Source organism: Leucopleurus acutus (assembly GCF_964270905.1).
Source record: "Leucopleurus acutus genome assembly, chromosome: 1".
Lineage (NCBI taxonomy): Eukaryota > Metazoa > Chordata > Mammalia > Artiodactyla > Delphinidae > Leucopleurus > Leucopleurus acutus.
In genome coordinates, this window is record NC_139142.1 from 174,699,176 (window position 1) to 174,715,601 (window position 16,426).

The following is a 16,426-nucleotide window of genomic DNA, read 5'->3' on the forward strand; positions in this document are numbered from 1 at the left end:
GACACCGACTTTTGGGTTCCACGTCACCTTCATGTGTCAGGAGATGCTCTTCTCACCCTTTCCAGCCGTTAAAACATGTAAAAACCATGCTTAGTTCTCAGGCGGCTGGTGGGATCCGGCCCAATTGCTGGGCTGCAAACCTCGTCTAGATTTTAGTCCCGGCTCTATGGTTTCCTAGCTGCATAGCCTTGGAAAAGCTACTTAAAACTACTGTGATAGAGTTAGTTCGTCTGAAAATGGGGTAGTGGTGGTGCCTCCCTCCTAGGCTCAGGGACTAAATGAGATGGGACCTGGGACCCCAGAGCTGCTGCCGACAGTCCCAGTGAGGGGGCGTCCGCTACACCCCAAGACCGGCCCCTGGTAGGGGGCCTCGATGTCCTGCTCTCCTGCCTTTGCTTTCCAGAGTCACCTCCACACCCATATACACCAGGTATCTGAAGAAATAGCTTGAACGAGAGGAAGATTAAACTTATTATTTTTTTCTTTTTTAAAACAAGGTTCTGTACATTTAATCAGGATTATAATGTATTATAGAAATGCTTAACTGCTTTGTGTACAAATTATATATGAACTACCATAGTGATACCAACGTTGACACACACGATGGTAGGATGAACGCTAAATGCCTTCTTTAAAAGGTTTCTATGTAAGTTTTAGAATTTGTGAAAATGTGTTTCTCCTTCATTTATCTGCACTGGAGTGAGGGTAAATTATTAATATAAATTATTACCCAAATAATTAATAACATTTGGGTTTATATGGGCACCTTCTCTTACAGATCTTGAAGTAATTTCCGGTATATTTTCTCATGCGTTCGAAGAACTGAAGTTCCTTTACTATGTATTCATACTGCCTAGAGGCCATCTCTTGGGAAGAAAATTGCTGTACTCTGTGGAGAAAGTAAATTTTTGAGAGGTTTTAGATTGCTTATTGACCATACTACTAACCAGGTCCTTGATGAGATCCAATTTGGACTGGCCTATGAGTCGTCTATGGAAGGAAGAACCAAGCTGAGAGACTGAGCCTGGGGGAGGGAGGGGCACAGCCAAGGGATGCCCAGCCCTCCCCCTAAGTAGAGCCTGAACCTCTTCTTTGCAGACTTAAATGGCACTAGGAATCGGATGACAATGCTGCTGCTGCTGCTGGTGATGATGGTGATGATGATGGTGACGGTGATGATGGTGATGGTGACGATGAGACAACGATGATGACGACAAAGATGATGATAGTGATGATAATAAATTGAACATAAAATATTTCACCTGACTCAAAAATACTTGAGCAAAACTTTGGTTTGACCTGACTTTTTACACCGTCCAGGTGAGGTCTTTATCACATCAACTTCCTGTGGCAGTTGGCACTGAGGGAAAGGAGGGCCGGCGTAGCTAACAGTTTCCACAGTTTACCACAATGTTAGGAACTAAAGTCTTCTGTGTGGGAACACTTTCTTAGGAAATACGGTACTTGCTGTCCCTCTCTTTCTGGTAATTAGATTCAATAGTATCCTCACCATTCTCTCAATGTTTCAACTATTGTGTCATTTTCCAGACCTGGAAAGTCACCTATTACATTGTAAGGCTCTTCTGAATTCTTACCCAGTGCTTCTGTGCAACTAACTTTCCCTGAAGCAGACTTTGTAGCCCGTTAAGGCCATGACAACCCGGAGGGCTGGCTTGAGTAACAACTGGTTTCTAGGAGTTAACTTAAAGTTTTCAGGTCGATGAATTTTTCCTGAAGAGCCAGGTGCATGAGATGCTCCTGACGAGTGTTTATTTTCGGAGGTGTTGAGTCTCGGCCGCCTCCTCCAGCTCCCCCACCAGTGTGATCAGTCCCAGCGGCTCTGAGTGCCGCGATCTTGCAGAGCTCGTTTACCCTGGCTCTTTCTTGCCTAATTGCGAGAGGCAGGAGGGAGTTGAAGATGCTACTTCAAGCAGAACGAAATGCCAATCCAACCAGAAACTGCAGGGAACTGACCTTAAATCATCTGCAGTGGATTTGTCGTGTGCCCTAGACAGTGGAAGTGTGGAGCATTAAGACCCTGCCTGCGTGGATACATAAAGGCTCCCAAACCCATAAGAATGTTCTCAGCTAATTCCGGTACTCCATCTCATGAGACTCTTCAGTGTAGTGTTTGTTCACGTAAAACCCTTACTTTTGGACCCTGATGTCAAGATAAAGTGCAGCTGGTAATATGCTTAAGAAAATTGTTCAAGTGAATATTCTATTTTCAGGAGAGAATCAGATGGCGACTGAGGAAGTCCACCGAGGGAGCAAAGGTCTATCTGAAATGTGACGCATGGTTGCTGCAATGGTGCAGGGGAGAGAAAGAGCCATAAATGGGAAAAAAAGTATAGGAAAGAAGACAATATTTTTAAACCCCAAATAAGCTTCAAAAGGTATATCCCAGAAGGTATACCCATGATGTGGTCTACTATTTATTGTAATAATGACATCTACAATATTTGTCATGTGGCCACGTGGGTGTTCTTGTCCTACCTGGTGAGGACAGTGACAGTGACGATGTGAGTTAGCAAGCCACTTAAATCCACCGACCCTGCAATGCACGGATATTATCATGTGTTGCATGCTCTGTAGCTCAGTAGTCACATGAAGACAGGGTGTCAGGAAGTGTATTTTAGATTCCCTGACTTCCTATGGGATTTCGGAGCAATCACTTGAGCTGCCGTCATGTACAAAGAATAGAACTGGCTCAGACGTACAGGCATTCGGTTCACACTTGTAAGATAGCTGTGTGATGTAATCATGCTATTTCTCATGGCTTCTTGTGGGAGATAGATCGGAGATTTGAACTAAGCTGTTAAACTCTTCTAAAATGGCAGTAAGGACTGAATTTTCTAGGTTATTTAAAGAACCTGCCAAGCAAGAGGAATTTGCATTAGAGTGTTGGTGAGTTGGAAGGAGAACGGTCACCCAACCACTGTGACCAGCCCGGGTCTTTTCATTAATCTCTTCATTTAGGTTACGATCAGAACTGCCCCCATGTCTGCAGGCCTTGCAGACGCTCCACCAGTCCCCCGTCTGCATGCAGGCCCGCCCTCCGGTGGGAGAGGATAGGAAACCAACTGGGCAGGAGACAGGTTAGGGGGTTTTGAACCCGGGGGCTCAGAACATGGCTGATCCTCAGAATCACTGGGGAAGTTTTAAAAGTACGGACGCTCAGGCCCACTGCATCCCGAGGCGCCAGAATCTTGGGAGAGGGGGCACAGGAGCCTGCATTCGTAGAAACTGCCTGGCAGTGTTGTAGGTAAGTCGGGTTTGGAAACAGCCAAATCTGTGCATACCTGCTCACAGGCAGCACGCCTCACAGGCATCTTGGCCAACGGACACTGAGTCCATTTCTAAGGACTCTAGGAAGGGAGAACCTACGATCTGTCCAGGTGAATGTTTCTGAGGGGAGAAAACCCCAGGGACTTTAGAATTTCTGGAGCCACAGGCGTCCCCGGGGGTGGGGTTGTGTATTGTCCCTTAGCTGCAGAGCCCCTGAACTGGGCCTCAGGGGTCTGGGGCTACTGCAACTCATGGAACCTTTAGGGCTGTGGTGACAGCTTAGGCCAGAGTCCCTGGTGGACAGCGGGGGGCTCTGCCACAGGTGGGTCAGACTTGGTTCACTCTGCCTTCCTTCCCTCTTAAAGGACAGGGGGCCATCTGGGCAGGTCTGTTGAGAACTTCCCTTAGACCTAATCACTGAACAGGTGTGTCCGCGGTCCCGTACGTCAGGCATCTGTTGTGCGTGTGTGCCGTGTGCTTGTGCTCGTGTGTGTACTTGTGTGTGAGAGAGGGAGGGGTGACCCCCGGCACCATGGCTTGGGGTGTGCAGAAAGATGTACAGCGGCTCCTGCAGACCAAGCAAGGGGTGACAATCAAACCAGCCAAAGTGACCAGGACCGTCAGGGGCCATGCTGGCCGGTGGAGGGGAGGCTCCTGGAGCAGCTGCGGGTGAGAAGCTGGGGGCCTCGGTGTCCAGGGCCAGAGCTTCTCCCGGCTGTGACCCCTCTGGGGAGAGGATTGAGCATGTCATGCTCTGCATCTGTGGACGTGAGGACATTGCCGTGACCTTCAGGGTCGGGTGCCCTGGGCCTTTCAGGAGCGTGGACCCTGAGGCCGTGGGGCAGTGAGGCTGGGCTTCTGCAGGGGTGGCTTGCGGGAGGCGGGAATGCCCATCCCTGCTAAACGCCCCTCGGGCAGGCCCTGCCTCCAGGGGGCCTGTCACTGTCACCTCTGCCCTGGGGGGGACCCCTAAGGATCCCCATCACCCACACCCCCTCCTCCGAGGTCCAGCGAAGGAGGCACTCTGAGAGTGAGCCGCCAGCAGAGTCACCCCGTCCCCACATTAGCCAATTCTCTCTAAAACAAAACAATTCCGGGGCGTTTGTGCCTCGGCAAATGGAGAAGGCTGAGCCACCTGGAAAGGTCCTCCACGTGGGGGACGGCACGCATTCGGGGTTTCTTGCCCTGGCCGATGAGTAAGGAAGGTGATGCAGGACACTTGCTGGCCGTCTGAGGGACAGACCCACCAGGTGCCCGCTTGGGGCCCTGTGGGAACCCTGGGGAGAAACACCAGCTGAAATAACCTAGGAGCAGCTTCTAATTTCTGTAGGCACATCTGCAGCAAAAATGTGAGGAAAACGCTTTTTTTGGTCCCTTCTACCTGCACCTGCCACTTCTTAGAACACCACGAAGTAAAAGACATCTGTGCCTGGAGGAGAACCCCAGGGCGCTCTGAGAACGTATCTGCTTGTTCTTCTAAACCACCGGCTTTGCAAGTTGGAATTAAGGCCGGGGAGGCTGATGACCTGGAACCGTCCCTGGCAGAGAGCGCAGTCTCGGCGGGGCGGGGCGGGACGGGCTCCCCTTCCTCACTCAGCCACCCCGACTCCGGCCGGCAGGAAGCTGGTGCCTCAGGGCCTCCCCAGAGTTCTGTGGGACTTTTCCTCCTGGAACCGGAGGGCTCCTGGCTGGGTCTCCATGATGCCAGGTCTTCTTAGAGAAAATGGAAGGATAATTCCAAGTAGCTAATGGACCATATTTCACAATTTCATGTGGGGAATTGGTACCATGTAGATCCAGCCTGACGAGCGCCTCCGAGAAAATGAATTCTCATGTTTTCTCCTCTCTCTCTCTCTCAGGCTGCGTGGTCAGAAGGAACACTCTGCACAACCCCAGGGGCCTTTGGAGGGGCCAAGCCCGCTGCTCGCGTTGCCGGTCCCCCAGCCTGCTCTCCTCCTGGGGCAGCTCCCTGGAAGTTCCCTGACATTGAATAGGTTCCCTTTCGTGACCCTCAGTTTGACTTGATTCTCCCACTGACTTTCCATAGGTGGGTGTTATGGTCTGAATGTGTGTGTCCCCAGATTCTGTATGTTGACACCTAACCCCCAAGGTGATGGTGTCAGGAGGTGGGGCCTCTGGGAGGTGATGCGGTCATGAGGGTGGAGCCCCCAGGATGGGATCAGTGTCCTTATAAAGAGACCCCACACAGCTCCCTGCCCCTCCCTCCAGGTGAGGACACAGCGAGAAGACGCCGTCTGTGAACAAGGAAACGGGTTCTCACCAGACACCGAATCTACCAGCACCTTGATCTTGGACTCCCAGCCCCCAGAACCGTGAGGAATCCATGTCTGCAGTTCATAAGCCACCCAGCCTGTGCTGTTCAGGAGGGCAGCCCGTGCTGAGACAGCAATGAAAATGTTACCGGTACCCTGTTACAGGGGACTCTGTCCAACCATTCCCCAGAGCGGAAAGCGATGGACTTGGAGGAACACTGGTAAAAGCAGAAGGCATTATTTTGGACCCGCATACAATCTGAGTATTAGAGAAATAGGTTAAATTCATGCAGGGTTTTAAAGAGAGCGATTTCCCTGCACGTCCTTACCTTAGGTGAAGGCACTCACCGCAAGCCGGGATGCAGCTGGCATTCAGAAAGTGCTCATCGCTCCTTCCCTTGGTAATTAGAACACAAGTGGACCTTCCGTGGGGGGTCAGGGCCAAACACGCCTTCAGTAACTGTGTTGTCTGTTTCTGCTGTAGGTTCCCTCCGAGCACAACGGGCCATGGGTGCCTCATCATCTTAAGCAGGGGCTGACCCCTCATCACACACAGATACTCCATTTCCCCACCCTCGTCAGATTTGCCTCATTCTGCTTCTGGAGGGGTTCACGTGTGTCTGCGTGTGTGTGCGCGGGTGTGTGTGTGGTGTGTATACGAGCATGTGTAACGCACACAAGTAGCGTCAATAACAGACTTTCCTAATGGCACCTGGGGAGACACTGACCCCATGAGACCTGCACAGAGGAGACTGCAGTATCCTCCCCCCAGCACCATGGTGTCACCTCTTGGGTGGAGGCGACTGTCTGTGGTCACCAGCTCTCCTAAAATACCCGAGAGGGCAGGTCCCGCCCAGGGTTTTCACACCCTTTGTGGGAGAGGCCAGGTGCCCGGGGAGACGTCTTTATCCTCCCCCACGTGCAGACGGAGGCAGACGCAGCCCTGGGGTCAGCTCCACCTCCACGTGGCCCGCCTCTGTGCTGCTTCCGCCTGTGTTCTGTGTCCTGGCCACAGGCTGCCTGACCTGCTGCAGCGACGGGGCCCCAGCGATTAGAGAGCCTCTGTCACGTCTCCAGCTACGCTGTCCCCAGAGATGAGGGCCCATTGGACCAAGGTTTTAGAGGATGCTATTCTGATGCTGCAGATGCGCTTGCCTGCCCCTCAGGGCCGCGCCACCCAGGCAAGCAGGCGGTGTCTGAGCGGACAGCGGGACACACCAACCAGGGAGGAGAATATCGGGCTGTTCGAACACAAAGGCAGAAATCTGGGTGCTTACGGTCCGTGGTGAGCTCGTAGGGCGAGTGGAGCCGCGCGTCTCCACAGGGGGATGTGCTCACATAGAGGTGGAACAGGACATCCTCCCTCAGCCGGTAGCCGCCCTCCTGCAGCCGCACGAAGATGGAGCGCTCGCTGTCCTCGCGCCGCTTGCTGGGGACAGAGAGGGGCCCCGTCAGCTACGGGAGGCCGGCCGGGGCGCCCGGTCCATGTCCTGCATGAAACCTTCTGGACCAGCCGCGGAGCAGCTGGGTGAGAGCAACCGGCCCGCAGAGGCTGCATCCTCGGCCTCCCCGCCGCCCACGGTCAAGCCCATCCTTCACAAGCCCAGTGTCCTCGGTACACAGGACCCCGAATGTGAGTGTCTGTGACACGGCCGTCCTGTGGGTCATGATGCTCCCTGTGTGCCCACAGGACGCTGCGCTCTACACGGCCGCCGTGGGCAGATGGTTCTCAGACGGAGAACAGGGATAGAGAGGCAGGGCTCGGCCGCCGCCCAGTGAGGAATCCGGCGCGGGGACCCCTCTTCTTCTGCCTCGGCCGTGCCCCAGGGCTGTCCTCCCCACACGACACCCCCCGTGCCCCCCTTCTCAGTGGCGGTGAGGAGCACCCCCTGCACAGAGCGGGCCTAGCTGGGGCCCCTCCCAGACCCGTTCTCACCAATCACGGGCGGCTCCTTCCCGCCGGTCTTGCTGTTTTTACACGTTCTGCCCCATTGGTGATGGATTCTGAGAGCACACAGGCAGCAGAACAGACATTTTCTCCCCAGGAACCCTTGAGGCATCCCACCAGCCTTTCTGCTTCCCTGACTGTGCTCCTTCTGCTGCCAGGCCCCCCAGGCCCTCCCCAAAACCTCGGAGCAAACGCCTGGCCCTGGTTTTCTGCAGCCGTTGCTGGTCTCCGTCCCCTAACCCCGATCCCCTGAGGGCAGGGGCCTGGGTGCCCCCGGCCTGCAGCTTGGTACCAGCACACAGCCAGCCCTAAATGTCCGCCTGGGGCCACGGTGACACATCCAGAGTTAGGGGTGTTTGGAAACATTTCTGACCTGGCAGTTGGCTATTCAGGAGAGAAACCCTTCCCACGTTTGGAGAGATTTCCAACTCCCTTCCCCACATTCAACCCTGGCCGCACCATCTGCCAGCCTGGAACCAGGGGGAAACTGCAAATCAGGGGCTCAGAAATGAACTGAGTGTATGAAGGCATCGCTTTCCTGAGTCTACTCAGCACCTCTGGACCCGCCTTCCCTTTGTGTGGCCCCTGCACAGGCCATGGGCAGGCGGGAGTCGCCGCCTGAAGCCCCCAGGCCCCTGTTGCTAGTGGGTTTGAGGAGCGCTGCTCCGGAGGGTGTGGAAGGACAGCGGTTCTGGCAGAGACACACGCTGTGCCTACAGCCACCCGTGACTCTGCTACTGCTCAGGGGGTCGTAGAGGGAGATGCCCCCCAGGGGACAGCCTGCTGCTTCCTGATGGCCGCCCAACAGCACTAGGCATCCCACATCTGGGCACGTTGCTCAGGGTCTTCATTACAGAACCCCTCCCCCCTTTAAGATGCAAACATGCAGGGAGGAGGAGGAGGCCAGAAACGGGGAGACAGAGCCCATCACTGGCCGCCTCCGTCGTGGTGCCTGGGGACCAGGTGCAGGAAGGGTTTCCGCTGTGGGGCAGGGTGCAGGGAGAGCCCGCCCCACACAGGAGGACAGGGCTCAGAGCTGCTGGCTGGGCTCGTCCGGGCAGTTGAGCCTAGAGGCCCCAGGACGAGGCCTGGGGAGGGAAACAGACTTGACCTGGAGTCTGGGAGGGGCTGGTGTACTTTCAGGGCATAGCCGTTGGCACGTTCAGGGTCGGCCGGGATAGAGGGACACCAGGTGCGGGGGCTGCACGGCCGCCCGGGATCCCCGCTCACCTCAGGTGCAGCTCCAGCTGTGCATACAGGAAGTGGACCAGCGCCCTCCTGGCCACGATCTCCGCATGGCAGTCATTGACCACCAGCCCCTGGTCATTGATGTACTCGCCGCTGATGCACTTGGTCCCCGATGACAGGACGACGACCTGGGCTTGCCTGACGTCCAGGCCTGGTGGACAGAGGAGGCGTCAGAGCCCTGTGGCCGCTGCCCTCCCCGTGGGGCAGTGGGTCTGCTCTCCACCTCACCCGGCACCGCCCCCCTCGCCCCCTTGCATCCAAGCCTCAAGTTCACCTGTAAATAGCCAGCCAGTGGGGCAAAAGGTACTGGGGGGTGGTGGTGTGTGTGCACACCTGGCTCACTTGTGAGGCCGGAGTCACGCCCAGAACTCCGTTCACACCCCAATCCCAGCCCACTGGGGCCCCGAGTGTGTGAACCCCGATTCCTGGCCTGAAGGACCTGAGGGCCGTGTCTCCCCACGTGTGTGACCCAGACAGGGCAGGACGCAGGCCTGTGGTTGAGGAAGATTCGTCCCTTAATTGGAAGATTCTCTGACGGGAGGGCCTTGTGCTCAGGACGGAAGGATGTCTGTGAGGACAGACCGCAGGCCAGTCCCCGCCCGCCCGCCTATGCCTCTGAGGCAAACTCAGGACCATCGGCCACCTTCCCTGCGTGGAGCCAGCGCCCCTCAGAACCCCGGATTCCTGCACGAAGGGACACTTGCTTCTCTGCTCCGCTCACCTCGGCGGCTTTGCCCTGAAGCTGGGGCATGTCTCTGCATCTGGACTCAAGGCCCAGCCCTGGAGCAGCAGGAGGTCTGGGCCCTGAGGCTCCTGTGAAAGTGCAGCCTGGGCCGAGGACCACTCTCGACGCCCACAAGAGGCCAGCAGAGACAGCAGGACGCCCGGGCCAGCGCGTCCCTCTCTGGAACTGCCTCTCACAGGAGGTGCGGGGGTCCTGGTGGGGGGGCCCCTCCTTGGGCCCCACGCAGAGCAGGAGCCGCCTGGGACCCCGGCCTCACTTCTGGGGCCGCATTTCAGGAGCTCCCGAAACAGGCTCACACCTGAGAACAGCGGCAGCAGCGGGGAGAGGGTGCTGAGCTTTCTGATTTGACGGCCCAGGCTCTCCGTTTTCCCTAAAGAACAGCAGGGCAGATGGGAGGTAGGTAGCGGCAATACAGCCTCCCTTCCATCCAGCAATTTCCGTCCTGAGATCCTTATGACCCCATGGGGGGCATAGGAGGGGCCATGCCCCCGCGTCCCCCTCTGGTCCCTTCGAGGGCTGCGCACAGCTGCTTCCTAGCAAAGCTCACGGGTTCGTGGTGAGAACAAAGCAACTGGCCTTCTGTTTGGTGTGGCTGTCGTATCTCTGCACGTTGTGTGAAAGTGATGTATGTAAAAGTGATTTACTACCGCAATGTTTGCAAGTGAAATAATATGAGTGACCCAATACTGACCCACCAGTAGGGGACTGCTTAGAGCGGAGTACGTTCTTCTGTATACTGGGGCCCTGTAGACAAGTTCTCTGGAGGAATAGAAAGGTTTCTAAGGGATATCGTTATGTGAAAAAAGCAAGGTGTGGAGCAGCGCGTGTACAGCCCACGTTGTGCTGTGAAGGGCAGGGGTGTGGGTCAGGGCTGGGATCCACACGCCCACCACCAGCTGCTGCTAAGTCAGCCGCTTACTGTCTCGAGGACATGGAAGCCACGCGATCCCAGGACCGGAGACGAAGGGCATTGTGACTCGCAGCACCGCCGGCAGCAAGAGCCTTGTGCCTGCTTAGGTGCCCTTGCCTGTCTCAGGCGGTGTGTGCAGGGGGCTTGCGGGTGCTGCCCGTGCTCGGGGGTCCCTGAACTTGGGGACGGCACCTCTCCGTCATCAGTGGTTAGCAAGTCCCAAAGGAAAACTGTACGTCACCCATTGAGACTGCTCCCTGCAAACACAGCCGAAGAAACGTTCCAGGGAGAGCGACCGCCCCTCTCTGGCTGGCCTCCTGCATTGCCCTCCTCAGCCCGAGGACTGGTGTGCTCACGCCCCAAAGGACTCACCCCACCCTCTCTCCCCCACTAGGGAAACTGCCTCCCAGGACGTGCGAAGGTGACTGGGCCGGCTTGCTCTCCAGCTGGCCCACACCTGATGCATGGAACTCCCACGTCATGCGTGCACCCTCACCTCCAACTCTGGGAAATCTCTGGGAATGCACTCTTAGTTGTTTAGCCGGGACTAAGCAATTCTTAGCCTCTTCCAACTCTGAATAGATTTTCACAATACTACATCTGACTATGGAGGAAATGATTATCAAATTTCTAAGAATAAAACTGAAGGTAAAATATACCAACCAGTATCAAAGAAACAAATACCCAAACTATAGAAACTAGAGACAGAAAAGAGCGGCATTCACCCTGCGTGCAGACCGCCCGATGGTGTGCTGTTCGATTGGTCCTGGCGCCCTGTTTTCTGGGCCGTGTCCAGTGAGTGTAATGACTCAAGCATTAGCGTTTCCACCACCCACTGGGGGAAGCCAGGCTCTTCCACGGTGTGGGCTCGGCGTCAGGAGACCCTCCTCCACGGTCCGCTCGATGCTCCTGCACCGTTTCCTTCTCACCCAGGCTCCCAGCACCCCCTGGGGTTTGCACCCTGAGTATTTGCAGAGAATTTCCTGCAGTTTCATATATAGTCATTATTTGGTCCAAGTCTGTGTTTAATTCTCAGTCTTTTCCTGAGATTCAATATTCCACTCTTCTCAGCTTTCTATTCTCCAAATTTCCTCGAGTCAGTTTGAAAGCAAGTGGATTTAAAAATGTCGGCTCAGAGCTTCCCTGGTGGTGCAGTGGTTGAGAGTCCGCCTGCCGATGCAGGTGACACGGGTTCGTGCCCTGGTCCGGGAAGATCCCACATGCCGTGGAACGACTGGGCCCGTGAGCCATGGCTGCTGAGCCTGTGCGTCTGGGGCCTGTGCTCCGCAACGGGAGAGACCACAACAGTGAGAGGCCCGCGTACCGCAAAAAAAAAAAAAAAAAAAAAAAAAAAAGCCGGCTCAGACATGTCTGGTCTGTGACGGATGTGCTAGGACTGAGACTGACAGGAAAGATTTTCACTTTTGATGGGAGGTAGGGGACTTTCTTCCCCTGGGATCTTGATTTACGGCGTCTCCACAAAGCGGAAGACAACAGTGTCCCAGGGCTTTCAACCTCTAACCATTGCAAATGCACCAATTTTAGGAGGACAGTTAGTTATGCGTAGGGAGTTTTGCATTGCCCTGTGGATGAGGAGCTCAGAGGGAACCCCATGCAGGCCCTAGGGAGTCGGCTCTCCCCACGTGCCCTGCTGCCAACCTCCTGATGCGGTCTAGTCTTTTCTGGACTGAGGGACGTGGGCTACTTCTGGCTCCAATGGCTGCTGACCATCTGGTTAGTTAGTGAAAACTCTTTCGCTCAAGGTGATGACGCAGGTATGAGCCCCTGTGAGATGGGCACCCCCTCGCCTCCCCTCTCCCGACCCTTTCATCCGTGGGAGCTGCCTTCCTGCTCAAATTCCGCTCCGAGGTCCCTGACCTGGGACTGACCCAGCTCCACCTGCCTCAGCTCCGGGGACCGTCCTCTTTCCCAGGCTCCTGCTGGTGGGGTGTCCAGAGCCCTAAACCCTGGGGATTGCCAAGCCCAGCAGAGCAGGACACAGGACTGTTGAGAGGTGCCCTGAGCGGACCCGCAGGGAGGGGCCATGGTGCTGGAGGCCAAGCCATCGGCAAGAAGCCAGGACCCTGCTTTCCCCCGTTAAACTACGAGGCCTGGGTTTCCTTACAGTGACAGCCTCCACTTGGGAGGACACCAAGTGCTCTTCTGGGATGTACGTCCCAGCAAGCCCACCTGAGCAGGTGGATGAGTCTTGAAAATGTAAATATAGGGAAACTGGGTGAGAAAGGAGTATAAACCAGGACCCTAAGTGCACGTATCTGAAAATCAAAAGCACTTCAAAGGTACAGCTTTACCCAGCTTCACATTTGCTCATTAATTAGTTCCGACCCTTCAGAATATTGTTGTACCTGCAGCCATGTGGGGTGGGGGGTTCTCCGAGCTCATTAAATTCTCGGCTAACGGATAGGACTGTGCCCAGCAACTTTGCTGATGCTTCTTCCTTCCTCCTGTCCTTCCTTCCTCCCTCCTTCCCTCCCTCCCTCCCTCTCTCCTCTTTCACAAGCAGGTGTGACCAGCATGTACAACCTGACGCTCATGATTAGGGAGAATGTGGACTATTTTGTTGAATAAGACGACATGGTTTAAACACCCCAAAACAATCCCCAGCACAAAGACAAATAGTACATATTAGTGTCTTCTTTTTATTCTTTCACTAACAAACTTAGTGTTATGTTTCCACTGGGGAAAAAAAAAGATTGTAGTTTAAGAGATTGGGAAAAAAATGGGCTTAGTTTTATGGCCTCGAGATAAAATAGTGTTGGGTTTTTTCCCCTGTGAAATCTTTTGGGCAATTAAATGCTGGGTTATGTCCTGATGATCATACAAAAGCAGAGCGTTTGAGCAGCTTTGACGGGGGGATCTGACCTCAAAACAATGCAGCGCAAACTCTGTCTTCCTCCTTTCTTTATGTATTTCCTCACACGCACCTCCTTCCCGAGGAGGAACTAAGGCATTCCATGGGGGAGTGGCCCAGGGTCAGGGCTCTGACCCATCGGCACCTGGTGATTTCTTCCAGACTAGACTACCGTTGCATCTCTACACGAGTTGGGAGTGGGCTGTCTGGGCCTATTGTTCTTTTCCCCTCTATTTTAAGGAGGGACATTTACCATAAACAAGTCAGCATGCGTGCTACGCGGGGTCAGTGGAAAATCTATCCTGCATTTTGTGGTTTAAATCTAATAGTTTAAACCCCAGATTTTTTTTTTTTTTTTTGCGGTACGCGGGCCTCTCACTGTTGTGGCCTCTCCCGTGGTGGAGCACAGGCTCCGGACGCGCAGGCTCAGCGGCCATGGCTCACGGGCCCAGCCGCTCCGCGGCATGTGGGATCTTCCCGGACCGGGGCACGAACCTGTGTCCCTTGCATCGGCAGGTGGACTCTCAACCACTGCTCCACCAGGGAAGCCCTAAACCCCAGATTTAAAATCAATTGTCCATCACACTCCGTATTGTGGGGCACATCAGCCCCCATGGATCTTAATGCTTCTGAGCCTGTGTCCTGTGTCTCCACGGACATGCTGCGTCAACTTCACGTTTCTCAGCAACAACTTAGCAATCATTATGATTAATTCCTTGGAATCCAGATGATAATTTCTCATCTTTCATCACAGCCAGGGCTTCTGTTTAGGGTTTCTGTCCAGTTCATCTCCAGCTTATCTCCCTGTGCCCTACCGGGCAGAAATAAAAGAGCCCACTTTTAATTTTATGATCAAAGTAATTTCCAGTCACTCAGGGAGAAGATGGAAAGAAAGAGTTTTGGAATATGGGGAATAAAGTCCCTGAATCCCGCTTCTGCAAGGGCTCTGTGAAGATGGGCTTCCCCGAGTGCTCCTGGTGAACTGAAAGAAGTTTCACCCGTATTTAAGCTGTCAGGATTTACCGAGTGCAAGCGGGAAAACAGTGTTTAAGTGCCCGTGCTTCTCAAGCCAGAGCCCGGCATGGACCCTGCAAATGAGATTCTCCACCTCCTGTGCTCACCTGAGCAAAACGCACGCAGCAAACACCTCCTACAACTCACGACTCAGAAAAGTTTGCTAAGGTTCCACTGCTGAGTTAATCTTCACAATTAACTTTACGATTTTCTCCAATAAGACAGGTCTGACCACTCTGCCCAGAGCGTCTGGCGCTCTGGATGGGGTTGTTCTGGGCTGTGTTCTCTCCTGCCCGACTTCAAGGGACGTGCATTTCTTCAGGGCACTTATAAATCTCAGATGTTTGTGTATGTTTAAAGCTGTACATTAACTTAAATGGGAAAGAGTGTTTGTACAAGCCAGAGCTTCTGCATACGTTTTGCAGGCCAGGCTAGCAAAAGACAGGTTTAAATGTAAACTTCTAAAAATATACACTAGGAAACTCTTTTTTTCTGGCTGTTTAATAACCTTAGAAATAAACAATTACATGGACAGATCTTCAGTATCACTCCCGTAGCAGCGTCCAGAGGCAACCTGGGCAGGAAGGACAGGAATCTGCAGCCGCATTTTAGCGCCGCCCCTCCAAGATGTGAGGGTCACCCAGACTCTTGGTCTTGGTGTCTGTATGTCTTAAAATCGACAATAAAGATTCCCACCTTTCCCACTTCTCGGGGTCGGAGCAATCTACTGATTAGTGTATGTGAAAATGTTATCAAAATTATACATTTCATATCAAATAAGAATCATTATTAACAGCCCCTCAAGAATCGCTTCCTCATGGAAATGCCTGGAGCAGTCAGAGCCGTCGCCTGACAACGGGCTCAATAATGTGGTCCAGGTTTGGATTTGAGAGGGTGGTTTGTTTCTCCTCCCTTTCCAGACCCTATGGGAAGGAAAAGGTTCCAGAGGGAGCAGATCTGTGGCTCTGGTGCGATGGAGGAGGGTGGCTTGACCTCCAGAGTCTGCTGGAGAAGAAGCCCTGGGGGTGCAGAGGAGTGAAATGCAGAGGGTGGAAAGGGGTCCCAAGTTCCAGCACAGACCAGCTGCTGCAGGGGCTACTCGTGTCCCAGAGAAATCGTGATGCTCTAAGTCGGGGCCAAGGGCAGGCGAGAGCCTGCGTCCCAGACAGGACTCATCAAGTTACATTTTATTTAAGTGGCTGCCCCACTGAGCCAACCTCCCAAGAACACAGAGTAAAAGGTAGATTAACAACAAGGAAGGAAGGTAAAAGCCTGGGGATTAACTCAGAATATTAAAAATTTGACAAAAATGTGAATGAAGGAAAGAATTTAACAAATAAATGATATAAGGAAAAACATTTCTCAGAACGGTTACAAAATGGTCTTGGGCTCATTCATGAGAAGGACCTTACGTGAGCTACTTGAAGTGTATGAATTGGCTTCCCACCTAAGAATGAAGGGGCAACGAGTCATGTTTCATTTCAAGATAAGTTTAATTTTATAACGTTGTGATATATATTATCAAAACTAGAATAAGACACATCACTCCCCTCTTAGAGTTTCTTAGGCATTTGCTTGAATAACTGAACAAGAATTAAGATTAGGGCTTCCCTCGTGGCACAGTGGTTAAGAGTCCCCCTGCCGATGCGGGGGACACGGGTTCATGCCCCGGTCTGGGAGGATCCCACATGCCACGGAGCGGCTGGGCCCGTGAGCCACGGCCGCTGAGCCTGCGCGTCCGGAGCCTGTGCTCCGCAATGGGAGAGGCCACAACAGTGAGAGCCCCGTGTACCAAAAAAAAAAAAAAGAATTAAGATTAAATTGCCCATCAACTTTAAGTAAGTGAATATTTGAAAGTATTTCTATTAGTAATTTTGCACAATCCTCCCTAATCTCTTTTTAATCAACATGTTTATTAAATCTTCTCTTTATAACAGGAAAGTAAATTTCAGCAATTTATCCTTCCATGTTCATAAATTACTAATTACTGTAGGTTTACCTTGTAAAGTCTCACTTTCACGTAATACATTTACTTCCTTTAGATAAATTACCTGCACGTAAAGCAGTGTATTACTGGCCACTTTTAAGTATCATTTCCCCACCAGTCTTTGTGAAACACCACTGCTTT

At 53.4% G+C, this 16,426-nt stretch overlaps 1 protein-coding gene across 1 annotated transcript in view; it reads right to left on the bottom strand.

Annotated features, from left to right (window-relative positions):
• Nucleotides 1–16,426, bottom strand: part of ADARB2 (adenosine deaminase RNA specific B2 (inactive)) — a gene marked incomplete at its 3' end in the record, with an annotated part of 360,961 nt that overhangs the window by 13,562 nt on the left and 330,973 nt on the right. Inside the window, exons 5-6 of the mRNA XM_082854436.1 lie at nt 8,740–8,908; nt 6,839–6,990 (exon numbers count right to left, since the gene is read on the bottom strand). Coding sequence (XP_082710562.1) covers nt 6,839–6,990; nt 8,740–8,908 — 321 coding nt within the window. The remainder of the gene's footprint in view (nt 1–6,838; nt 6,991–8,739; nt 8,909–16,426) is intronic.